Here is a 27,088-nt window from a genome sequence, read left to right on the forward strand (position 1 = left end):
GCCCTGGAGAATGGAAAGGCTACCACCGACTCCAGTGTTCTGGCCTGGAGAATTCCATGGACTGTATAGTCCATGGGGTCACAAAGAGTCAGACATGACTGAACGACTTTGACTTTGACTTTCACTTGGTGTCATATCTAACAAACATTGCTAAATCTAAGGTCATGAAGATTTACCATTTCATTTTCTTCTAAAATATGCAATGGCAGGGCTAGAAAAGTTGAAGTCCCAAATAAAGCAAGTCTTACAAAAAGTACTAAAGATAGCTAAAAGGGAAATTAATGTTGAGAGTAAGGAAATTAGTCTTAGAGGAAGAAAGGGTAAGGAGTGATAGGCCAAATATAGGGTTGACCAAAATGTTCATTCAGGATTTGCTGTAAGATGTTATCAAAAAAAATTTGAGTGAACCTTTTGACCAACTAAATATATAGCTTGTTGTTGTCATATTTATGAAGATCAGAGAAAAATATGAACTCCTGATGGTTTCCATCTCCCTCATCAAGGAAAATGATGTTCAGACTGAAAAGACTGAATTTTCAGTAACACAGAGGCATGTATCAGCAGGAGAGCCTGGATACACTGCAATAACAAACAATGCCAAAAAGACCACAAAGGCTGAATTCTCACTTAGGGAAAGTCCTCTACAGGTTCAGTCAGTTTTCTAGGCAGCTGTCCTCCATGTGTTGACTTGACATGCCAGATGACTCTGGTCCTGTGGCCCTGTGACTTTGACCTGTGCTTCCACACAGGAGATGAGGGGCACAGGGGTTCTCTGAAATGTCTCCGCATGGAAATGGTGACAGTCTTCACTTCCTCTCACATTGCCTTGGCGGTCGCAAGTCACAGGGTCCCTTGTTTTGAGGGAGTGGGAAGGGACAGTCCTCCTGAGCACGTGGAAGGAGAGGAGTTTAGAAATATCAGTGAGCAGCAGCAAGGCCCATCATAAGTTGTCTCTACCTCCTTCCTCAGTTCTGCTACAACCCTATGTTTCATGACACTTGGAACAAGTTTTAGGTCATGTACAATAAGATATAGTAAACAGAGGGTTCTCATTTGACTCTGTAATTCTGAGTGGATGGAAACTCTTTTGGAGCTGCTGTGGTTTGATTATTCCTCACTTGGTCCCCCCCAGTATCATGGTCTATGTGGGTAGAATGAAAGATGCCCCAAGGACCATGCCAGGGCAAAGGGGGCAGGTCTTGGGTGGGCGCAGGGAGGTACTCTGGGAGCTTAAAAACAGAACACATGGCCAGTATCAGAGAACAGGTTCTTTCTAACAGACTAGGTTATTTACTATTCTCTGTTCTCTGAGGATGTAAGAATGCTATGCCTTGGCTGAACAATGGAAATCACTATGTTGCTAGGTTGTCCCAGTAACTGCTTTATGGGTAACTAGAAAAGTCAGATTTATGGGCAGTCCTTTAAGAGTTTTAATAAATACTAATAATCTCTTAAGATTAACCACTGGAATATCCTTTATGACTGTGAACAGTGAAGAACATTGTGCAGCTCTGCAAATCTCTCCCCAGTGTGCTGTCCACTTCCTGACACAGTAGTGCCCAAAAAGTTTTGTGGAGCCCCTACTGTGCCTGACTTCACACCCTGCAGAGGTCTGGACCCTGGAGTGGATTAGACTTTGAACAAGGCTGTAAATCAAATGAGGAGGGATCCTGGGTCTCCTCTGCTGCAGTAACCCTAAAAGGGCCATTGCGTAACCTCTAGGAATCCTAGAACTGGCTTCATGGGTCTTTGAGTTTATAATAAGTCACTATCAACACTTGGATTTCTGGCATAAATTTCGAAATACGTCACTCCTGTTTTATCAAGAGTGGCAGTCCAACTCAGGGTGAAAAATATCAACTGAACTGGAACGTTCTTGCCTTTAATGGAGATTTTGCCAGCGTTAAGATACAACTAAGAGGCATTCTTTCCACTTTTCTCTAAGCTGCAGTCCACCAACTAGCAGATTGCATGGATCAAAGATTGGCTGTAGTTCTGAAAAGAGTCAGAACTGAATCATAATTCCAAAACAAGACTGAGAATGGGGCTCCTTTGCTGACCCGGCTGGAGAACATCCACTTAGTGGTCCCATGTTTCCTTGGCACTTTCATAGCAGAATTCTCATGTTGTCAGCTCAGTAGCAGTCTTGCTGCACAGGTTTCTTGGAAATAACACAAGAAAAGAGCCTGGGATTCTTTTTATAAGCATTGGCTTCAGAAATTAGAACCAATAATCCTCCCTGGTGCCACTGTACAACTTACTCAGAGGAGACACATCTATGGAATGGAGAATCCTTTAGAAAGATTGGCCCCTTCTTCTAAAAAAATGATGTGGGCTTAACTTCCAACAGCCAAAATCTATAAACAGGAAGAGCTAGGAAAGAATTCTGGAATAAATGGTTGAATTGAACTGAATCATTTCAGAAGACGTATGAAACAAGAATGCAAAGAATGAATAAATACATTGTCCCAAAAGACACAAAAAACAGCAGGGATCTGGCAGGCTCTAAATCTCAAGCAGGCTGGTCCTTCATTTGGTGGGACTTTTGCATTAAATTCATGCAGATTTCAGGTAGAGCTCTAGAGGGCAGCAGAGATATGGTTTCCTTGATGAAGAAGGTCACTTTCAAAAATGCAAGGTACTAACATTTTTTGCATATGGTGCCAATTTTTGTTTCTGACTGATGTGTGTGTGTGCTCAGTCACGTCCAACTCTTTGCAACCCCATGAACTGTAGCCCACCAGGCTCCTCTGTCCATGGAATTTTCCAGGCAAGAATACTGGAGTGCGTTGCCATTTCATACTCCAGGGGATCTTCCCAGCCCAGGGATGGAATCCACATCTCTTGTGTCTCCTGCATTGGCAGGCAGGTTCTTTATCACTATGCCACCTGGGAAGCCCCTTTTGACTGATGTCTGGGTTCAAATAGAGTCTAGATTATTATAGAAATAGGTAAATTTAGGCCTTAGAAGGCTTGCAGTATTGTCAGGTTAGTTCAGCCCTCTTATTTTATATAAGAGGACCTTGGCCCTCCAAGGGGTTGAGTGATTTTCCCCAGATCATCTAGTGATAGCAGAAGTTAGGACTGCTCCCACCCACCCCCCACCGCCCCCACACAAACTCACAGACGTGTTCTCTCTTACATTTAATCAAGGTTCTAGAAAGTATTTTTCCATTCTGAAATCATCTGGAGGCTTGAGTTCAAACACACATTCATGTCCTATTGAAAAAGGACTGATGGACATTCCTAAGTCTGAAGCTGGTGCTTTTTAAGTGCTGTAATTAATTCAACTTAGATTTCTCCAGAGCCAGATCAATTCAAATTTCCCCTGCCCATACTTCCAGGCTTTGGACTCTAGGTGGCAACATAGGACCTTTGGTTTGCTTTCCAGGAGCAGCAGCAATCTAGATAAATTCTTAGAGGAAGAAACCTGATTATTGTGACTCTTCTTGACCCCGGTAGACTAATGGCATTTTCTCTTGGCCAAGCTGATGATCAGGGCTCGGATGCTCACTTCTTAGATGCTAAAATTATTTTCACTATGATCCTCTGACAGTGACTTATTTAACAGGTCAGATTCCATTATGTCATCTGCTTGGCAGGGTCATATCTACAGATTAGAGCATTTTTATTGATTTTTAAACTTCATAACATTCAGACGACTGCTGCCCCTCTTCACCAAACAGCCCCTGCCCCTTCCCCATTTTCCTCGGCCCAGTCATAGCTACCCCCTGCTCTCACCCTGGTGCCCTACCCAACAGTTTAACTCAGTAGAATCAGCTTTAAACGGGCATAAGGGACCGTCTTGAAAGAACAAAGTTTCAGAGAATGGTCAACTCAGGACTGAAGAGAGTGGCACTTCATGTATTTGTTTTCTGGATCTATAACATCCCTAGAGTAAGTTTCCTTGAGAAATGGTCTCAGAACAACATGGGATGGTTGGGGAAATGCAGAATTGCTGGGTCATACTCCGGACTGCTGTGTCACAGTCTCTGGGGATGGCTCTTGGAACCTTCTGTTAGCTCCTAAATATTCTGTACAGTGGACCACAGGCAAGGGAGCTGCAGTTTGGCGGTGGGGGGTGGGGGGGTGGGGGAGGTTTCTGAACAGCTGGAGGCGCCGTTTCCATCTCTTTTGCTGCCTCTGGTCTATTGGCCTGGTACCAGATTTTCACTGCTGAAGAAGCCTTAAAGTTCAGGAATAAAGATAGACCCCCATTTCCCAGTACCTGCTCATCCCTTCTTTTCCCCTAATCGTAACCTGACTCCAAAACACCTAAGGACACATAACCAGAAAGGTGATGTGGGATGGAAAGAACATGAACTTTGGAGCCACAGACAACCAGGACTGAATCTTGGCTCAATTGTCAGATGATTTCCCCTGCAAGGGCTTCCGTTTCATCAGTTAACGCAGTCACAACCACTTGGAGATAGCCAACTGTTAAGGTTTAAGGAATATTTTCTTCCAGTATTTTTTCTCATTTTCTTCCCTCGCTTTAAATTTTAAAAAATATGATTTTAAATTTCATGATAAATATATTATTATTACAGATACTCAAATGATACAGATGAGATTAAAGTCCCCTTTAACCTTCCCAATCCAAAAGCCTAGCTGAGTGGCATTGTGCTCTGAGTCATTTCAAAACATGCTTTCATGACATGATGTCAGGTTTTCGGAGTCTTTCCATATTAGCGCATTGAGATCCATTTAGTCCTTTTGAACTGCTGCAGGGCACAGTCTTTTTCTCTAGGACTGGAGAGTCTTAAAAAATTGTACACATAATTTTGCATACTACTTTCTCCATTTCACATATGTGGTAAATATTTTTCTGTCTCATTATACGTTCTTCAGAAAATATGATTTTAATCATTTCATAGCATTCTAGCATAAACATACTAAAATTAATAATTCTCCAATTATTGGATATTTAGGTTGTGTTCAGTTTCTTTTCTATTTTGGGGGCTGCACTGTGTCGCATGTGGGATCTAGCTCTCCAAGCAGAGATAGAACCCATCCCCCCTGCATTGAAAGTGCAGTCTTAACTGCTGGACTCCCAGGGAAATCCCATTTTCAATTTTTGATCAATTGTTCCTTTTTAAAGATCATCTTAGTGGCTCCTTACACTTATTGTTCCCACTGCTCCTTTACTTAGGGATTGTTTTTTGTCATAGCTGAATAATTGAATAATTAAAAAGGGGCTGATGGGATCAAGGTCATTTTGTAGTTTCTGCACTCGCCTTAGGAACAAATTGCTCTATGAGTGAAGCTGGATGTTGAATTTTAACTTCTTAAATTTCTGTTGAAGCTCCACTCTCCTCAGCCAAATAACTGAAGCAAAATGAAGGTATCTTTCCAGAACTGTTTACTTTGAGCAGGTGAGCATTTTCACAATTAGAAGGGAAGCTTGCAATCAGTTTCTTTAATGGAAAAGGCTCTCTTATAGAATTAATCCATGCATGGCTCAGAGGAAGTAAGACTCTCTGAAATTGATTGGATTAAAGGGGCTCCTTAAAATCAGAAATACTTGGCCCCTTCATCTCCTCTGCTGGGTGATTGACAGAGGTCTTCAAACCATCATCCTTCATGGGAGGTACTTGGCACAGGATCCATGTGATTTTAGAGCTTCTGGATTAGAATCAATTAAATCCATAAATAGAAATGAACCACCATCATTAGCCCCTGAATAATATCCCAACATCTTCACCTGGCCCACTCCAGTGTCAGGCAGGAGTTATAGACAGGCTTGCTGCCCCGGAAGGGGCAGACCTCCACGCAGATACTGAGAGTAATGATCATGAGAAGAAGATGCACCGGGTTTTAAGTGAAACTTGAACTTGGATATCTGTTTTGCCCTTTGAAAAATGCAGGAGGAGCAGAAGACAGCCTCTACCCTTGAGGACATGTTAGTGGAATATTACTGTGCTACAACAACATTAAAAGCACTAAACTAGAAGGCTCCACAGGCTCAACAAAATGCAGCAGCGACTAGTGGCATCGCAGACTAAAATACCATTAGAAGGAAATGAACAGCATTCTGCTTGCCAAATGTGCAGGTCATGTGAATATTCCAAGTGTTCAGTGTTTCTCCTAGAATTTCAATGTTCTTTGACTCAGAAGAGCTTAGATAATTTGGGGCACAATTTAGGTTGTAGGATTTCCATTATTTAACATCTGCGGTCTTTCAGAGTGTGATAAAGCCTTGGTTCCTTAGGCCGACAGGAGACTGGTCCTCTCTTTTATGTTTCTCTGTCTCTTCCCCTCTAGCCCTTGACGGACTCACCTGGTCCAAGGAAAAAGAAAACCAGGACTTCAGACGCTCAGGATTTATATAGCACCATCACTTTTGGCTTCTGTGATTCTCTAACACCCTCCATGGTGCTGGAAACAGGACTTGTCAGCTCCTTTTTACTGAGAGAAAGTGAGGCAGGAAGGGTAAATGGCTCTCTGGCCACCCAGCAAGACACAGCAAAGCCAGGATTAGGACACAGGCCTTTTGAATTCCACAGTAGTGCCCCTTTCTCTTTACCCCTCTTTTACATTTTGGGCCAAATGCTTGCTTTCTTTCTGGTTAAAAGCATCTCTTTCACTAGTTTTTAACCACAAGTCAAAAAACCTACCCTTTGGCCATCTCCTGGGTGGAACTTTGTTTTCAGTCAATCACTTCTAACTGCACGGGGTGATAAGACACTGGGTCTCCCGGGGAATTTGTGCTGGGAACCTGAGGGTGAAAGGTCATCCCCTTCTGCAGCCCCTGTTCTTCCTTTGGCGAGTTGTCAGGCAGCCTCTCAACCATTGATCAATCAACCCCGACGGCAGACTGCCTACTGCAGCCCTCACTGACTCTGTCAAAATGGGAATCTTCCTCCTCAACCCATCTGGCCTCTCCCAGCACCTCCGTGACTTTCCCACCATTCTTCCTCTTTCGTGTTTTCCTCCTTTCTTACTCCCTGGTCCTTACAGTCACACTGACTCTAATCTCAGGAATTAGTCACCAGCTTTTTGCTGACCAGGGGAGGTTTCCATGGGTTCGCACTCAGCACCTCATCTAGTGCAGTCACATCAACCCAATATGTGGATTTTTGTGCACATGAGATAAACAGTGGATCAATCAGTGGAAAAAGGACATAGGCTTTTTAGAGCTAAGGGGATATGGAAGTCATCTGATTTAACCAACTTATTTTTACAGATAAAGAAACTTAGAAAGAGGTTAAATGACTCTCCTAGGTTATGTAGTTACTGATAATGGCCTATTTTTAATTTAATTAAGACATTAAGTATCATCTCTCAGATAGTAAAAACATGTTATATCTCATACAGTATTTTAAAAATCATAATTTTACCCCCCAAACATTAAAGTAATACATGCTCAATGTGGAAAACTTGGGAAATAAACAAAGGATACCTATGGAACAAATAAAGAAAAAAAATTACCTAATTTTACCAATTGGAGATAAATCATTACTCATGTTTTAGTACATTTCTTTCTAGTTTCAGATACTTCATACACTGTTGAAATCATGCTGTTTCATATTCTAAGATGTTTTGTTTGTTTACTTGTTTGACAGATCATAAAACTTTAACCTATCATTACAAATTCTTTGTGTAGATGATATAAAAAGCTCATGTAGTCTATTTTTGATGGTAATACAGTGCTCTTAAACATGGAACATCTAGGCGGCATCCCAACTTTCTATATTTAAGGCAATGTTGCAATATATTGGTATGCATACATGTTTCTATATATATTTCTGATTGTTCCTTGGAAAAAATTTCTAAAAGTGGGTCAAAACGTATTTACATTTTTAAGGCCTGTGATACATTTTATCCAATTGCTTTTCAGGTAGGTGATAACTGACACACCTACCAACTGGCTTCATGGTACTTTTTAGGGTATTTTTCCAAAAGCGTATCTCATTTTATTATCAATTCAGTGTTGACAGGTCCACAGTCTAAAGTAGTTGCTGCCAAACATCAGCTGTAAATTAAAATTGCCAACCAGACTCCCAGCCCCCTCTGTGACTGTGTTTCTTTAGACTGTTGGGTCAACAGCATCCCTACCCTGCACTGCAAAGAGAAGCTGGCCGCTTTCTGACTATGTACACATTACTGCGTTAAATGTATCGGAAAGCCTACTGATTGACAGGTGGTAGGCCATGTGCATGTGCTCAAGAGCAGAGGTGAAAGACAGGCTTTGTGGCCTCAGGTAGTTCTAGGTGTGGAGGGGGAGACGGTCATGGAAGCCAGCGGGGAGAACAGAATTTTAGATGCTGCTGCTATGAAGGATGCCTGCACCCGCTGTGTACAGCCCGGCCCAAACGCACAGAACTCAGCCTTTGCAGGCACAGGCAGCATTTAAGATACAGCACTTAGACTGTAACTTCAAGGGCAAAGAGGTGCCAGATGGGAGACCCGGGGTGTCAACAGTCTGCCCAGTGGGAACATCTTGAAGCAAACTCCTCATAGTAGAGTCACCTTCAGAGACTGGTGACCTTGGGACAGCTACTTAACTTCTTTATACCTCAGATTCCTCATCTGTAAAAACACCACTAATATAAACTACTTCATGGGGCTGTGAAGGACAACTGAGATAACATAGGTAGAAAACTTCTTGGTGCATCGTTAGAGCCTCTGGAGATGTCATACCATCACCATGGTCATCATTCTGGGGGAAGCACTGAATCACGATGAGGAGGACGTGGTGGGAGATGTGGGGTTGGCAGAAGAAGGGTCAGTGCACAAAGGCCTTTCTAATGTTTTGAATAGGACAGTTTTTACCCTGGCAGCTGTAATTCCCTCGTAGCTGTTTGGAGTTGACTATCTGGAAGCCGGAGGCTGAATGGATAATCTCCTCGGGTTCCTTCCAACTCTGAGATGTGATTCCCACCTAAGACCGAACAATTCAGTCTCAGTCCTGGGCACATAAATAACACAACCCCCTCCACTTGGCTCGTCAATAACCAAGGGAAGGTTTCTTTCCTGCCTTCTGGGGCTTTTAATGATTAACATCTACCCAGTGGGAAGAATTATTTTTAATAATATCGAACTATTTAGTTCGAGAATAAACTCCTGGGAGTGGAGAGTGTGTAAAAAAGATCCAACCATTTTTTCCCCCCTGAAAAAGATCTTAGGGACCTTCACCCACTTTGTGGCTTGGTTTTACTGGAGGGAAATGTGAAACAAGATGGACTAATTTTGTCCGGAGAATAGAGCCTCTCGGCTCACTTTCCCTCTTTTCTCTTGCAGCTTAAATTTAAGCAGCAGGGTGACAGCCATGGTCTGTTTGCCTGCCCCATCGGCAGCCCTGCCTCCCCAGTTGGGTTCATCTCCGATTACCTGGTTGGTCCATGAAGTCAGCCCAGGTACTGTTCCCTGCCCATTTCATTCCCGTCTGTCCCCCCAGTTCACGCTCCTTAGCTATGCCAGCTTCTATGAGGGCAAATGTGTCTCCAGAGATAGTATACTGTTTTTTTCTCCTTGAACAGATAGGCTGGGAGCTGGGAGAAAAGGAATAACCATGCCTCCCAGTTGGTACAGTTGTCCCAGCATAATTATCATAGTGCCTCTTTTCTTTCTCTCAGAAGTGTCATGTTTGGATGATAAATTATGTGCAAATTCTATGGTCACATATATATCAGACATTCAGTCCCTCAAGGTTAGGGACTGGGTCATTTGTTATTATTAAATCTCTCAGCCAAGGAGAGGCAGCTGATAGTCTTCTGTACTCTTCTGCTGATGACTGTCCTGCCCTCTTAAAAGCCCTGGGATCGAACCTCAGTTTTTAAATGATCTGTACAATGAACATATTACTTACTTTCTAGAACTGCAAACAGATAAAAGGAAACAGTGATTTTATGTTTTAGAAATTTTAAAACATTATGCAATGTCATTTTCTAGAACTTAACACAGCTTTTGTCACATAGTAAGCATTCCATAAGTGCTTGTTAGTTGAATGAATAGAATGAATAAACTTGTAATAAATTAGCAGCCCTCAGTGGGGAGAGGATCAATTCTACTTAAATTGTAATGCTATACTTAGCAATCAAAACTGATTTACAACCCTACCCTGAAGCTGATCTATAGATATAATAGCAAAATAAACGTGTCCCGTAGGCTTACTGTGAGGACTCATTGTTCAGTTGCTAAGTCGTGTCCAGTTCTTTGTGATCCCATGGACTGCAACACGTCAGGCTTCCCTGTCTTTCACTATCTCTTGGAGTTTGCTCAAACTTATGTCCATTGAGTCGGTGATGCCATCCAGCCATCTCATCCTCTGTTGACTAGAAAGGAAATAAATAATTAAAAAATATTAGGGACGGTGGTAAATGAGACCAAAACATGACTGAAGGTGACCGAAGGAGTCGGGTCCCTACAAACTGGCCCTCTGCGTAACGTCGGGACTCACCAGTAACTAGAGAGGGGCGGGACCTACCATACCTGGCTTTCTGGTAAAGGTGATAACCTTTACACAGTACTGAGCCAGGCTGGTGATTCACAGTGGATTTCTTGATTCTTGTTTAACTTAGGAGCATTAGGACCCAAGGGAAATTCACTGCTTATGCCAGTGTGGAAATTCCTCTGCCTGGGTGCACTTTTATGACCTGACTTTTTCACCACTAATGTGAACTGATCTTTTTTTCTGATTGGAAATCATCTAACTAGTTCTGATTATCTAACTGAAATTTTTGGTCTTGCTCACGGAAGTCTGTAGCCTACTCCTGTGCGTGTACTTGGACTTCAGGGCTTGTTTTCTCCCTTCTGAACCACTGTCATGCCCTGATTTCTCTTGCTCTGATTTTCTCAGGGGGCCAATCAATAAAGGCCTTTTAAGAGATGATCTGTTTTTCTCTCTCCTGATCCAGGCACGTTTCCAAGTTCTTAACTCAGTCATTTGGGCAATGCACCCTTCTAAGAATCAGAAGTCACTAACTAAGGTCACAGCAATGTGGCAAAACCAGCCAAGCTGAAGCAGCACAGAACACATCCCTGGACAGGTCCGGGAGCATGAGTCGGCCAAGAAAGTGACAGCAGGCAGCCGGGCACACGGTGATGCCTCTAAAGACACATGGCAAAGGTACAGCATTCGAGACACAATCATCCGGATCCGTGTCCTAGTTCTGTCACTGAATGGCTGCTTGGTTTTGGACCCCGTCATGGTATCAGTATTTATATCTATAATACAGGAATGTCATGAAATATAATTCCCAGGATTATGAGGTCTGAATGAGCTACATTTTGTAAAATGTTTAGTACTATGCTTGACATACTTCTTTTCTGGAAGCATGAAAAGAATTGCATACAGAAGGCAGTGATTGACCCCTCAACTCAAAGAAAGGCTGCAGAGAGAGATTTAATTTATCTGGGGAGACTTGTCCACACTTAGTGGTACAATAGTAGCAATAATGTCCTTGGAGAGAGTCTTAATATCAAGGAAAGACCATGAGCTTTTCCTTGTCAAAAATAGTGGAAGAATGCAATGTTTGGTTCACTGAATATATAATATGGTATATATCACATATGAATTCTCAGTTTTTCAAATAATATAATATTCTGTCTATAATATCAAAACCATGCAACATAAAAATCACTCTTAAAAGAAGGATAACTCAGATAATATTTCAAGATCCTTTAATTTTTACTAAGGATGCTGGTACATTACTTTGCATATTAGCTTTCTTTGAGTGTAGTGAGCAAAGAATAAATTTCTGTTGTTATAAACCACTGAATTTGTGGTAACTGGTTATGGCAAACCTAGATAGCTAATACATTAGGCAATACCTGAGTGGAAGTTTTGATGTCCACATTTTACTTGTTCTCATCAATATAGAAGTTATGTTTTAAGGATATATGAATTTTAGTCCACTTGGAAGCATACTCTTAAGGAGATATGAATTTTAGTCCACTTGGGAGCATATTCATTAAATAACTCTACATTTTAAAAAATAATGATATATTATTGAAACATTATATGTATATCAAATTTTAGTACATAAAATAATATACTAAATACCTTGAAAGAATTCACCGTTAAACATCCATGTTCAGTGAAAACAGTTGTAAGGCAAGTCGTCATCCCTACATAGTAAATTTCCAGGAGTGAAAATAGCAGAGTAGTGTGACTTCTTCATTATTTCTGAGCCACTCACCTTCACTTTAAAACTCTTGCTCTTTTCTTACTAAACTAATTATTATCTGGACCTGCTAGAACTAACAAACTTAAGTACCATTTTGAACAAAATGCTTTTTTCTCCTATAATGTAAAAACTTAGCCTAAAACTCTAAGCATGAGAAAGTTCAGGTTGCCTTTTATTTACAGTCTTTATGAAGCAAATAATATTCATATTTTGAATTATGCAAATAAGCATTTACATGATAAATCGTAATTGCTCTCAGACAGCTGTTTATAATTGGGTAAATGAGACACACTTTTAAATTGTCTAAATACATACTTACCCATGTTTACATATTTATACACTAGAGTATAACTGTTCTGAATCAGCTGTTATCCTCTATTGTGTCTTATACAGACCAAGGGAAGAGAACTTTTCATACAAACAGTGAAATCCCCTTTAGTTGGTTTGAGATCGGAACCAGTCCTCTTAAATTAAGCGTGACCTCTCTCCACATACCCCTAGCCTGTGGCATTCCACGATACCTCAAGCAGGAAATTATTTTACATCACTTTGGTTGGGTGGGAAATTAATCCCAACTCAGATTCTTGTCCCATTAGATACACCTATGGCAAAGAAGAAAGCTGTTCCTTCTAATGAAATGTTTCTAAACCTTAAAAGTCCAGTTGCCTAATAGCAATGTATTCTGGTGTCCATTTACAAACTCAGGTATTTCTTCTAAAAATACAGAACTAGAGAGCACGGTGCCTGTCCTGAAGAGGCTGACAGTCAGATTAGGGAGATGAAATGAGCACTTTGAAATGTTCAGGAAGCAATTAAGAGGATAAGCAGATGGTGTAGACTGGAAGAGCTAAAGGAGTCTAGAAAAGAAAAGAATGCAAGAGGACATACAGCCTGGGGTGGGGTGGCCTGGGTTTTGAGGACTCTGGAGCTAGCCCCCTCCTCCCTGCAGAATGGATGAGGACTGTCCAGCCTCTGGAAGGCATCCGGAGATGTGGAAGGCAGGACCTACGCAGTCCAACGCACACCTTTCTTCCAGCACACTCACTCGCAGCCCCACAGGGAAATCAGAGGTCCTGATGTGAGAGAGGCAGCCTTGCTGCAAAGCACTCTTTTCTCCTCCATTTTTCTGAGTAGAAGAATTCTATACACTGCCTCCTTTTAAAAAAAATCTTAATGCATTTCCCCTTGCTTTCTTAAAGCAGTCAACATTTGCCCTGTTTCTGGTTCCTCTCCTGGCAAATGCATTTGTTTCTGATCCATCTGATTCTGTTCTTACATGGTGTTTCATATGTGCTGAAGAGAGAGAATTTTTACTGCAAGATGCTTGGGCTGAATTGAGAGGACTCAAATGCTACTTCAGGGATTCACACACCAGGAAGAATGAAGCCTAGAGACTGGGGGAAATACACCTGAAGCAGCTACAGAAGCACCGAGAAATGAAAACATTAGGACTCTAAGGATAGAAGCCAAGCCTCTATCCTTCCATTAAGTACAATGAGAGCCTTTGCATCTCGAGCGAAGATCTGAGAGCCATAGCAGCAAGCAGACCTGAGCCTGAAAATCTGAAACTGGAGGGTTTGGGTAATGCTGCTGAATTTAAGGAAATCTCTTCTATATGCGGCTTTTTCCTAACTCTGTTAGGAGAAGAAAAGCTACTTCAGGGACTAGTAATGCAGGATGTGCTGAAGTAGAAAGAACCCTAGATGAGGAAAATCCGGGCTCCAAGCCAGACTCTGGGAGACACTGGGCAAGTCACCCTATCTGTGCCTTAGTTTCTTCTTCTGTGAACTAGATACAGTTCACGTCAGCTCTGTGACTGATGATCCTAAACATATAGCCAAGCTCCCCATTGGCTATATGAGGCTAAAATGCAGCCTCTCCACAGGAATCCCTCCTCCCTGCAATTCATTATCACAGCAACAACCCACCATTAACTGAGCACCTCCTAACTGTGGTAAGTACTGTGCCAGGCACTTCACACAAAATATCTCGGTCATCTCAGCACCTATAGAAATGGTCACTTCCCTTTTATAGGTGAGGAAAGTGAAGCTCCAAGAAATTATAAAGCTTGACCTGGGTCACTCAGATATTACTGGGAGAGCCAGACTTAAAACCCAGGTTTGGTCTGGCTCTCTGATCCCCAAATCTGGTGCATGTTGGAAAGAAAAATCAGGTTGTGTCTTCTGCACTAGGCCTTATGCTTGACCATATCAGCCTCAGTACTAGCTCAGTGCCTGGTGCTTATGACATAATTATTGTTGTTGTTCAGTCACCCAGTCAGGTTTGACTCTTTGTGACCCCATGGACTGCATTGTGCCAGGCTCCTCTGTCCTTCACTATCACCTGAAGTTTGCTCAGATTCATGTTCATTGAGTTGGTGATGCTATGTAACCATCTCATCCTCTGCCACTGTCTTCTTCTTTTGCCTTCAATCTTTCCCAGCATCAGCATCTTTTCCTATGAGTCAGCTCTTCACATCCGGTGGCCAAAGTGTTGGAGCTTCAACTTTAGTATCAGTCCCTCCAGTGAATATTCAGGATTGATTTCCCTTAGGATTGACTGGTTTGATCTCCATACAGTCCAAGGGACTCTCAAGAGTCTTCTCCAGCACCACAATTTGAAAGCATCAATTCTTGGGCACTCAGCCCTCTTTATGGTCCAACCCACACATGTCCATGACTACTGGACAAACCATAGCTTTGACTATATGGACCTTTGTCGGCAAAGTGATGACTTTGGTTTTTAATATGCTTGCCATATTAAATGCTTGTCTAAGTTTGTCATAGCTTTCCTTCCAAGGAGCAAGCGTCTTTTAATTTCATGGCTGTGGTCATGAAAAGAAAGAAAGCCCAAGAAAAGAAAATCTGTCACTGCTTCTACTTTTTCTCGTTCTATTTGCCATGAAATGATGGGACTGGATGCTGTGATCTTAGTTTTTTGAGTGTTGACATTTAAGCCAGCTTTTTCACTCTCCTCTTTCTCCTTCAGCAAGAGGCTCTAATTCCTCTTTACCTTCTGCCATTAGAATGGTATCATCTGCACGTCTGAGGTTGTTGACATTTCTCCTGGCCATCTTGATTCCAGTTTGTGATTCATCCAGTCCATTTCACATGATGTACTCTGCATATAAGTTAAATAAGCAAGGTGACAATATATAAGGAGTAGCTTGTGGTATGGGGCTTCCCTGGTGGCTCAGAGGTTAAAGCGTCTGCCTGCAATGCAGGAGACCTGGGTTCGATCCCTGGGTCGGGAAGATCCCCTGGAGAAGGAACTGGCAACCCACTCCAGTATTCTTGCCTGGAGAATCCCATGGACGGAGAATCCCATGGACGGAGAATCCCATGGACGGAGAATCCCATGGACGGAGAAGCCTGGTGGGCTACAGTCCACGGGGTCACAAAGAGTCGGATACGGCTGAGCAACTTCACTTTAACTTTCACCCTGTGGTTTTCCTTTCCCAATTTTGAACCAATCTGTTGTCCCGTGTCAGTTCTAACTATTGCTTTTGATGTGCATACAGATTTCTCAGAGGACAGATAAGATAATCTGGTACTCTTATCTCTCTAAGAATTTTCCACAGCTTGTTGTGATCCACGCAGTCAAAGGCTTTAGCATAGTAAATGAAGCAGTAGATGTTTTTTTTTCTGGAATTCCTTTGCTTTCTCTGTGATCCAACAAATGTTGGCAATTTGATCTCTGGTTCCCCTGCCTTTTCTGAACCCAGCTTGTACTTCTGGAAGTTCTCAGTTCACGTACTGCTGAAGCCTGGCTTGAAGGATTTTGAGCGTAACTATTAGCATGAGAAATGAGCACAGTTGTCAGGTAGACTGAACATTCTTTGGCACAGCCCTTCTTTGGGATTGGAATGAAACAGTGTATTTGTGGATTACAACTTCTCTTCCTCATGAGGGCCTTGCTTGATAATAAGGCTGGCTGGACAGCCTTTCGGTGGGCAGTACAGAGGATTATCAATTTGTGTAATTCAACTGACTCTAACTGGTGCTCAGTCACTCTCATTAATACCCTCTGGATCACCACCAGCGTGGCTGCTGCCCACAGCTGCTAGAGCGTCCCCCTGCTGCCTCTGGGATATATTTGGAGGAAGAAAACGGGCTGTGGATACACGCAGGGCATGAAACAGGACTAAGACAATCCCGGCCACCCCGGCTGCCTCCTGAGCAGGACTCAGGGTAGCTGGCCTGGCCCCTGGCTCCAGGTCTCTGTCTGTCTCCGGAAGTGACTCGGGTCCCCGTGGGTGGTCGCTTCCATGGCCATTATGCACGTGCGGCTTTCTGCCTGTTGACATTAGGGGATGTGCCCCCACCTTCCCTTTGTTCCATCCTCGATTTAAGACCCATTTGTTCTCACAGGCTTTTAACTGGTTTTCAATCTATGTTCATTGCTAGGGTGAGTTATCTTTTTCAAAAAATGCAACTTGCAAAGAGTGTCTGTACCCCCAGTTAGCATTGTTAAGCAGTTTGGAAACAAATACAACTTAGACAAGATGAAATAACACTCTTCTAGTCACTGAGAGATGCTGCTAAAAACAAATCACAAAGGATTCCTGGAAATTAGTCTCTGTTCCCTACAAGGACTTTTGAAATGCTGCAGGCCTCCTGGTCCCTTAATTGGCATCTGAACAAAACCACCCTTTCTCCTCTATGTGCTGCTCCAGAGGTGGTAAAACCCACTCCCTGCCACTGGCTGGCCCTTTTCCCACCTCAGGCTGGTAAAAACCAGGGCTGGATGGAAATGGGTGATCACCGAGCTGACACAGGCACTCTCTTGTTCTCTTTCCTTTCTCTTTCCTCACTCACTTTCCCTTCCCGTCACCCAGTTGCGTCCACCTCCGTTCGAAGCAAACATCTCCATTCCCTTTTGAGACACTAGCAGTTTCCCCTCTCTGCTGCCTGCCCTTTGGGAATGTTCTCGCAACCAATCAGTTGTTGGGGGAATCAGGAACCTACTAGGACTTGAATAATAGAAAATCTGTAGGATTTGGCTTCTCTAGGATTTGCATAATAGAAAATCTCAGTAGTGGAGAAATGAGTGTACGTGATAAAAAGAGATATTCATGTACTTTACCTAATGGTTCTATAAAAGAAATGATTAAGATGATAATTCCTGAAACCTGAGTGGCTTTATCTTTTATAATAGAAAGAACCAGAGGACTAAACTCACCAGAGATAACCTATCAATTGTACTGTATAACCCCCTGCCTTCTGGCACCTTCGCTTTCACAAAGTTCATCACTTTTAATAGTCCTTTTAGTAATATGTAAGAAATAGAATGTATAGCTTGTAGGCATACATATTATTATTTCCTTGATTTCCCCCCTCTAAATTTGCTTTACAGACCAATCCTTTTCCTTAAGGAAGAAAAGGTTCTTTTCTTTTTTCTTTTGAAGTAGACAAAGCCAAAGAGCAACTAAAATCCAGTGTGTAGCCATCCATTTCTTTCTTATACCACAAACCACCTAAACACACCTGTGCACCATTGCCTAAGGAAGGAACTGAATTCCAATTATGTCTCCAAATATATGTATGCAGGTCCTGATGCCATAGCCATCCAAGAATATATATCAGTCTAGTTTTTGTGAACTGCCTTGATGTGAGGAGCTGGTAAGGAAAACAAGCAACAGAAACTCACTGTCAGCCTCAGGTGGTCTTTACAGTTGGTTCATGTGACCATAGGCTGAGGAAAGGTGGACACAAATTTTATGGAAATTTTAAATTAAATGAGAACTTGACAAGCAGATGGAATGGAAAAAAAATACAATATAAGTTTTGTGAAGCACTCTTTTAAATTTCTTCAGGTTACTGTTGTAAAGCAAAATGCTATATTTTAAGGATAAGTCAACCACAGTTTAGTATGGATCTTGTTAAACAAACCAACAAAAAACTCATTCAGCAGAATACATTTTTTTTCTTTCAGTTAATTAAAGGTCATAAGCAACTAAAAATATAAGCATATATTAAATTTCCTATCTTGGGGATACGCAAGCTGTCATTTAAAAAATCACCTAAAAAAGTGTAGCTTTACTATACATAGTTATATTAAATACACAGCATACATATATTAGGATTAGAATCCCTTAGATAAAGTCACTTCTTAGTTATTTCCTAACTTGAATTAAGTCCAATTCATGAGTTTTAAGATTCAGAGCAAGATAAATTAGAACAATAAATTTCTCAAGAAATTCCAAGCACCCTTCCTCATATCCTGCTGTTGAAATAAAGCCAAACCTAAAATGCCCAGTGTTGAGCTTTGTCATTTATATATTTGTCTGATGGCTCCAGAGGTAGTTTCCATGGTAAGCTCCCTGTGCACAAGAAGCAGGGTGAGTGGAATGTCTCCTTCCAATGAAGAACTTTTCACTGACAGTGATAAAGGCCAAGAACCTCCTTCACACAAATGATTGAAAAACAGAACACGAAGGACATTTTTATTTTGTTTTGTTTCCTTTGTGTGGTATCTGACTTCAGTGCAAATACCCATTTAATCAAGAATACAAAGACTGCCACCTTTGCTGGCTAAGGGCGTTCCAGAGACTGCAGTAAACATATATAGCTCTTTTCCTTTTTTTGTGAGGAAATTCCTGTGAGGTTGTCATTTCATGCTCCTGTTGTGCACTTTTGCCTCCTCTTAGAAGAGGGAAAAAGATTTTTCCAAAGGAACATTTCAGAGTAAGCTAAATCAAATCTGGAAAAACTTGAAATGCTTTAAAATTTAGCTGACATTTATCTACTGTCATTTTAAAAAATATATAATTGACACATAACATTGTATTAGTGTTAGGTGTATAATGTAATGATTTGATGTATTGCAAAATGACTGCCAGAATAAGTTAACAACCATCACTACACTTAGTTACAGATTTGGTTTTCTTGAGATAAGAACTTTCAAGAGCTATTCTCTTAGCAACTCTCAAATATACAAAACAGTACCATTAACTATAGTCTTCATGTTACACATTACATCCTCAGGATTTATTTGTCTCACAACTGGAAGCTATTGTCATTAATTTTTATAAATATAAAGACTTTGGGGGAGAATATATAATAGAAGCCACTATTGACTGGACCTTTCTGGCTCGGGCATTTTTTTTCTCTTGGAGCTGATGAGATCAAATTGAACCTATACCTCTAAGCTAGCACAGGCTCTCTTTCTCTTTCACCTTCGAATCATTCTTTTCTAATACCTTCTATTACAACAGACGCTCTTTTTCCTCTTTAGGTCCTCTTCATTCTCCTCCCTAATTTCTTCAATTCTAGGGATATCACAGTCTATCTGCCTTCAAGTCTCTCCTTAAGCTTTGCTTCTTCTAGGTAATCTGTCCTGTGATAACAAGGGTGAGGGCACATTGCAAACATTCTCAAATGTATAAAACATGAAGTGACATTATATTACTAATGCTATCCTCATCACTGATAAGAAAATGGAATATTTGATTCTGAGAGACTGTGGTCCTTGTTTTCAGCAAGTATTAACAAAGACTCTCCCAGAATAATAACTGGTTTAGAGTTTGAATTGCTGTCAAATAAGACAAATAGTATCTCATCTTAATAATGCAGCCCTTTAAAAATCCCTAGTATCAGACAAAGTAAAGGTATATTTAAAAAGACCTCATAATTGCTTGGGTAACTTATGGAAAAATAATAACAACTGACTTGAAGTGCTGGTGGTCATATGCATGCCCTGTAGGCAGGCCTGTCTGTGATGTACCAGGGCAAGTATTATAAAACATGTTTAATATAAAATGTGTTCCTGGGGTCAGTCTACTCTGTCGATGTCGGTGTGACATTAAGTGTGACTTAGGACCTAGATCTTTAAACACAATAAGAGTTTGGTATGATATAAGTTACATCTATATCAGTCAAACAAAGGATTATAAGTTGTTACCTTTTTAAAAAGAAAAGATTAGATAAAATTGAGTTTAGCTCTGGACAAATAAGATTTAGCACCCTCCGCAAAATGTAGTATTATTTTTATTCTGACAATTTACACTCCATGCTATCACAGCTACTCTTATACCATGGAAAGGCATGAGAAAGACCAGACATATTTAATAAACTAGTTTAAAAATAAAAAGTTATTTGCTGGTTCTTTAGGAAATGGAGACTATAATAAAATACATTTACTTTTTAATTCATTGAACCATTTTACCCCCTACATTTTTTGCATGTATATAACTAAACAACTAGATAAACATATTTGGAGAGAAAAACTTTTCTTCTGTGATCAAGCACAACAACAAAAAAGTCCATGTAAAGTCAATATTTTAAGGAATTTGAGGTGGGATCTTTCAAATCTTGTCATTTGACATTAAACAATAAAATCTAAAACCCATTTCAAAGATGTACTAAATTCCCAATCTGAAAGTAATTGCTGTTCCTTGTCCCATGTGTATATATCATCAGCACAACTAAGAAAGAACTGCAGCCAGGCCTGGACCACCGCCAAGCAATTGATTATTAGCCATTAAAAGGGAAATGTTTACTTATTCATGGCAAGTAGTTTTTAGAAGGAAAGGCAAAGAGGTCTGATTTTAAATGCTGCCTTTTCTTTCCATCCTAAGGCTGATGAAAATCATTCACTTCTTCTTGGAAATGTCAAAAGCCCGTTTTTATTTTCCTTTTGCTATTTTAACCAGAATACTGATAAAAAGGGGAGAGCAGTTGCTATGAGGCAAAGAAAAATGTCCTGGCAGTTGAGGGCCCTCCATCTATCAAGGGGAATTTGCAATGTTGCCTCTTTTCAAGACTGTATAGATTTGCAGGATTTTGTGAAACACTTAACCAAAATGGAAGGATTTAAAAGCAGAATGCAAGATATAGATGCAATCATTTAAAAAAAAAATCAAGATACTTTAGTTTTATTTCAGAATTTTCTAGTCTTAAATTCTCAAGCACGCAACAGTGATGACCATCTTGGCTAATACTTTTGAAAGGGTGATTAGTGCAGACTGCTTAAGTATACTCACTATAGCACAGATGCTTTAAGATTAAAAACTCTTACTGGGATTGAGATGTACTACATCCAATTACAGGGAAACAAATACTTATCTAATTAAATAATAATTTTCACAAGCTATGTTGAGTTTCAAAATAAGTTCAAGTGTCCAGAGCACCGAAGAATGTTTTAAAACTGGAAAAGAATAGCCAGTCATTTGTTCACCAGTGATTTCTAGGATATTTCTAATATGTATAAAACAATATCACAACCTTTTTTCTAATGACCCAATATCAAAAAATGATTTTCTCCTCCCATGTCTTTGAGCTCATCTGATGCGAAGAGGCAATTTAAAAAAGCACCTGCGTCTAGTAATTTTGGCTCTCCCTCTTTTTCTCTGCATTTCTTCAGAAGACACAGTTTAAGTGGAACTATCTCCTGGAGTCCTTGGGCTCTGGCTCTTGGAGATAATTTAGGTAAAGTCCCAGAGAACAGCTGAAAGGAGGACTGGACTAATGCAGAATCCACGATGAGGTAGGGAAGTTACAGTGCTTTCCAGAACCAGGAGGTACACAATTGTACCTCCTGGGGTATTGTACTTGGGGAATTCAAAACACAGACTGGGGCCCAGGAACACCGTTCCCAGATCAAGGGAGGTGAGGCTAGAAGTAATATTTGGAGCTAATCCCAGAGCTAGGTCCTTCCTAGAGCACAATTGCTAGATGGGGGATGTATCTCCTCTTTGGGAGCCAAATACTAAGAGTAAAAGCAAATATTTGATGCTGAAGAGCTCTTAAGAACTGAAGAGTGCCATTTGCTTATTTCTACACGTCAGTGTGGGCTTAGGATGTTAAATAGATTAAAAGGCTAAGAGAGGTCAGTCACTCCAGGAAAGACGCTTCTTTTGCTTCTCTTGACTTGGTTCTCTTGGCAAAACTGTTATCTACCTACCCCTCCCCACTCTTGTGGAGGCTCCTTGGGAAACTCAAAAGATGTCACATCCTCTTCTAGAACATCCTGGAAAATGTGGGGCCAGGATCCTAGGTATGAGACGTCTAGAAGGGTAAGAAGACCAAAGTCTGCTGGTTAATGCGATGAAGACGGTTTTAGAAAAATTCAACAGATATGTAATTATAAAACTGGTAGAGTCCTTAGAAATTACTGAATCTATTCTCTTCTGTTTTGGATGAAAAAAAAAGCCTCAGAGTGGTGAGGTGATTAAAGCTCGCTAGGAATGCCAATTGGCTTCCAGGTCAGAGCTGCTTCTACCTGACACAAGCCTCCAAGTTCAGACTCAAATTTGGGAGTCTGTCCTAATACTGGCCTAGGACAGTCTTTTTCGGTACCTTCCTTCCACCTCTCCCAGGAGAGGGGCTGACAGAGGTTGCTACGCATCGGGCGCCAGCCAGAGAGAAGGCCACGCGGCCCTGGGTCAGTCTCTGACCTGCCCAACCTCTAGGGTGCGGAGCTTAGGTGCTGGGCACTGTGCGCGCAGGGTTTCCGGCTTCTGCCGCTCTCCACCCCGGCTCCCTCCTCCGCCCTAGCTCGGCCGGGACAGCCAAGCCATTTCAATTTAATCTTCTTTAAAAAGACATAACTAATAAATCTATTGCCGAGACTTCGGAGAGACGGCCAGCAGAGTGGATCGTGCTCCCAATCCCATTGAACCCCATTGAAAACCATGACAACACAGGACAAGCTCCGATTTATCCCGGCGCGCTAAAGCGCATTGTGAGCAGGCGTCAATCACGCATTATTTCGGACTGAACAAATGCAAAATCTTGACTGGAACAAATGCTTCCAACAGGTCCGGGGCGTCGAGCTCCATTTCCCCTTTGTCCGCGGCCTAGCAGTTGGCCTGTATTGGGGTTGCCTCCGCCCGACCACCCAGGGCGCCGCACAGTCCCGGCGCCTCGGGCACGCTTGACAGGGAAGCTGCTGGGGAGGGTGCGCCAGGCCGGGTGGGGCGGCCGCAACTGCACGGGAGCCGGGTCCGAGTTCAGATCAGGTGACTGCAGGATTTCAGGTGCGGCCACCTGAGTGCCGCCGGCTCGCACGGAAATTTAACAACCCACTACCCTATCCACTGGCTGCGGAAGGAGAGGCTTCTGAGAGCGCGCTCGCTCGGCCCTTGGCTGAAGCGCAGCTACCGTGGAACCATGAGCCAAGAAAATGTGTCCGGCTCCTTGCACCTTCTACACGACCATTTCCTCGGGTAGGGAACGAGAAGATGTCGGGAAACCCCGAGCAGGCCATCTTTTCAGCCCGGCGGGCGCACTCCTAACTCCCGCAATCGGTCCCTCACTAGACCAGGCCCAGCAGCTTTGGTGGAGCGGAGAGCCGGAGCCACCCAAGGCCTGCTTTGGGGCAGAGGACGCACCTCCAGTCCCCGGCCTGACGTTGAGGCTACGGAGGCCAGGAGGTGCCCAGACGCCAAGGAGGCAGCAACGCCCTCCTAGAGCGCCCTTGGAAACGCCACCGCCCTTGAGGCCTAGAGTGGGCCTGGGCCAGCCACCGGGCAGAGTGGGAAAACGAGCCTAATACCTCGTAGGAAAATAGTTTGGCCTGATTCCGCCTCCATTTTGCTGGCCTGGGGCTCCCCGGATGCTCCCAGCCCTTCCCGAGCACCGCTGAATTTGCGGGCGCTTGGGGTGTGGGAGATTCCTAGAGGTCTTCGAAACCCTCTGCACAGACGCTGGCGAGGCCAGGCCTCTCCTCTGCGCCCGCCTGCAACTTCTCGCCTCTGAATCCTTACAGGAGCCCAGCCAAAAAGAGAAAGAGAGCGCGCCAGTGTTCTACGCCGCCTTGTAAATCACTTTCCGGATAATTGCGGGAAACGAACACTCCAGCAAACAAGCTCGAGGAATAAAGCTAACAAGGAATAAATTCCTGGGTGCTCATAAACCCACCCAAGTCGCCCCCACCCTTCCCGGCGCTCCCGCGGGGCCAGGCTCGAAGTCAGCCCTGGAGGAGGAGGAGGAAGACGGGACCGGAGGGCGGTGGCCACTGCTCGCCACCCAAGATGTTATTCTTTGGCAACAATCCCCATTATCTGTCCCCACTTGGGACTAATCAGACAGAATCACTAATGCGGAGGGCAGCTTCCTGCCGCCTCTGGGAGGTAACGGGGCGCCCGAGGGGCGGAGGACGGGGCGGGGCGGGGGGCGGAGGTGGCACCTTCCGGGCTCGCCGGGGCTTTGGTGCAGCACTCATTCAGGTACTTAACACCCGGGAGACCCGGACCTCGGCTTTCAAAGCGTCCCGGGTGGGAAGAGCTGTTTATATAAACTGGGATTCCACGGTAAACGCGCCAGTATCTCGGTAGCCAGCGCATGGCGTGCGCCTCTCACGCCCACCCATAGGAGCGGCGTCGCGGGCCGCCCCTCGGTTCCAGATCTGCCCTGCCCCCGCCTCCTTCCTCTGCTCGGCCATGGCCACCTCTGGACACCTCAGCTTCACCGTGCGCAGGCTCCTGGATTTACCAGAGCAGGATGCGCAGCACCTGCGGAGGAGGGAGCCGGAGCTACGCGCCCCTGCGCCCGGCCCCTGCGCCACCTGGCTGGAATCCGAGCGCGGCCACTACCCCTGTGAGTGAGCAGAGGACAGCGGCGGGGGTGGAGGCGGGGGGAGTGAGCGGGCTTAGTGCGGGGAGGGGAAGTGGAAACCCCAGCCCAAGGTCTGGATTTCCTCAGTGTTGGACCCACAGACTCTGTCCTCCTGAAACCCCTAAGCCAGTTGGCATATCTTGAGAGCAGATCCCTGCGCCTGGCACTAACGCCCGGGATTTGGGTTTCCGTTTCTAGGGGTCAGAATATTTAAATATTTAAGACGCCGTCCTTAAATGCCTGAAAAAGTGGCCACGTTCTTCTGGCCTCGGTTTGGGATGAGCAGTACTGGCGAGCCTGGATTCAGGGTTTTGCAAACGTCGGCAAACCGTAGTGCAGTCGACCTCAAAGTGGCCCGTCTTGGTGAGGCAGCTTGCAGTGAACTCGTCTGCCAGCGCAGCGACCAGGACGGGTTGGTTTTAATAGACTCCCGGGGTGGGTTTCTTTGGAGGTGCAGTCCCAGGCTGTGGTCTAAAAGGTCGTCGAATTCAGAGAGTTGGGTGTCCAGATATGGGTCCAGGGAAGGAAACGGCCTCATCCCGAAAGCCGCGGGCGAGTGGGGGCGCCCTCCCGCTCGTGGGTCGGCGCCCGCGCTCCAGCGGCGGCCGGCGTCTCACAGGGCCGTGTCTCCTTTGCGTCCCTAGCCTCGGACGAGAGCAGCCCAGAGGCCAGCCCGAGGGACTCGTCGCAGCGGCCGTCCGCTCGGCCTGCGTCTCCGGGCTCGGACGCCGAGAAGAGGAAGAAGCGGCGGGTGCTGTTCTCCAAGGCGCAGACGCTGGAGTTGGAGCGGCGCTTCCGGCAGCAGCGCTACCTGTCGGCGCCCGAGCGCGAGCAGCTGGCGCGCCTGCTGCGCCTCACGCCCACACAGGTCAAAATCTGGTTCCAGAACCACCGCTACAAGCTGAAGCGCGCGCGCGCGCCGGGAGTGGCCGAGGCGCCCGACTTGGCCGCGGCTGCCGAGGTGCGCGCCGCGCCCGGCCTGCTGCGCCGCGTGGTGGTGCCCGTGCTGGTGCGCGACGGGCAGCCGTGCGGCGGCAGCGCCCAGGGGGGCACGGCCGCCGCCCGGGACAAGAGCACGGCGCCGCCAGCCGCCGCCTGCCCTGTGCCAGGCTACTCCGCCTTCGGGCCTGGCTCGGCTTTCGGCCTCTTCCCCGCCTACCAGCACTTAGCGCCCCCCGCCCTGGTCTCCTGGAACTGGTGAGGCAGCCGAGGGGCGCGGGCCCTGGGGGCTACGCCGGACCTGGAGTGAGCTCTGCAGCCCCAGCCGGGTTAGAGCCGGAGACCTGGAGCGAGTCCCGCCGCCCCACCTCCTTCGGCGCGGGGTCCTCTCCGGCGCCCCCACCGGCCGGCACTCCGAGGGAAGCTTTCGCCAAGACACCCCGTCTCCTCTTCCCTGGACCGCCAAACCCAGAGCTAGATTTTATTGCTTGAACCTTATTTGTACATTTAAAAATAGCTATTTGTATGGGAAGCAACTTATTTTGAGAAATAGAATATTTTTCCTCTTTGTGGTGCGAGAATAAAATGTGTAGGGTTGGGTCCCCTTCTTGCGTGTCTGCCAGGAAACGGAGGTGGGAGCAGTGCTTTCCCGATCCGGAGTTTGGGGCTCCGGGCCACTCCTTACCCGCGAAGTTAAGGCCCACCCCGAGCTGGGTAGAAGGGCAGGACACAGTCCCCACACACGCCTTTAGGAAGAAACAAGGGGAACAGAGAGAAGAGGAGAGAGCAGAGGCACCCTTTAAGTGTGGGGGTCCTTTAAGTGTGGGGTGGTGGCTCTGCTCCCAAAGTGAGACGGAGGCCCCTGAGCCGCTGGAGCTTCTAACTCCGAAAGTCAACCGAGTCGGCCACGAAGGGCATAAAGAGAGGGCATAATGAGCTTCTCCGTGAGGGCTCGGGGAATGCCAGCGGGACCCGGGCTGAGCGCGCTGCTGGCGGTTCGTTTCGGGGACCCGAGGGCCACGCGGGGAACCCCGTTATGCCTTGCGAGCGCCTCACTGGGCAGCTGTGATTTTCCGCCTCTTGGCGTGACACCTGGCCAGGGTGGGACCGGGAGCGGGTGGTGTGGTGGGGAATGACACACGGGTGGGACCCGTTGGTTCAGCCCGTGTCACCCACGGCCCCAGTGTACCGCTCGGGCCGGGATCTAGGGTTCTACCCCGCCGGGTTTGTAGCTGTGCTTCGTTGGGCATCCCTCGGTATCCGTAGTCGCAGGGCCTCCCATGCGGTACAGTGTTCACTCTCTCGGAGAAAATGTGAGGACCTTTCTCTCTGGCGCCCAGTGAAGGGAGATTCGAGTTTAAAGAGCAATTTGGGGGCATCAGATCCAGGGGCGGGAGCAAGGGCTCGATGAGGCCTGTGAGAAGTAGGCATTGGCCCTTTTTTGGGTTTTAGCTTTCTTGT

At 44.8% G+C, this 27,088-nt stretch overlaps 1 protein-coding gene across 3 annotated transcripts in view; it reads left to right on the forward strand.

Moving 5' to 3' along the window:
- Positions 1–26,039, forward strand: part of NKX2-8 (NK2 homeobox 8) — a 74,480-nt gene extending 48,441 nt beyond the window's left edge. The window contains exons 1-3 of one of the 3 annotated variants that reach the window (XM_043490160.1): positions 22,702–23,298; positions 23,841–24,670; positions 25,333–26,039. In XM_043490160.1, the coding sequence (XP_043346095.1) occupies positions 24,514–24,670; positions 25,333–25,889 (714 nt within the window). In that variant the 5' untranslated portion in view covers positions 22,702–23,298; positions 23,841–24,513 and the 3' untranslated portion in view covers positions 25,890–26,039. Of the gene's footprint in view, positions 1–22,701; positions 23,299–23,680; positions 24,671–25,332 lie in introns of those variants that run through there. The other 2 variants (XM_043490162.1, XM_043490161.1) reach the window with 2 other exon arrangements.
- Positions 26,040–27,088: the final 1,049 nt, after the last annotated feature.

This window comes from Cervus canadensis, chromosome 17, assembly GCF_019320065.1.
Source record: "Cervus canadensis isolate Bull #8, Minnesota chromosome 17, ASM1932006v1, whole genome shotgun sequence".
Taxonomy (NCBI): domain Eukaryota; kingdom Metazoa; phylum Chordata; class Mammalia; order Artiodactyla; family Cervidae; genus Cervus; species Cervus canadensis.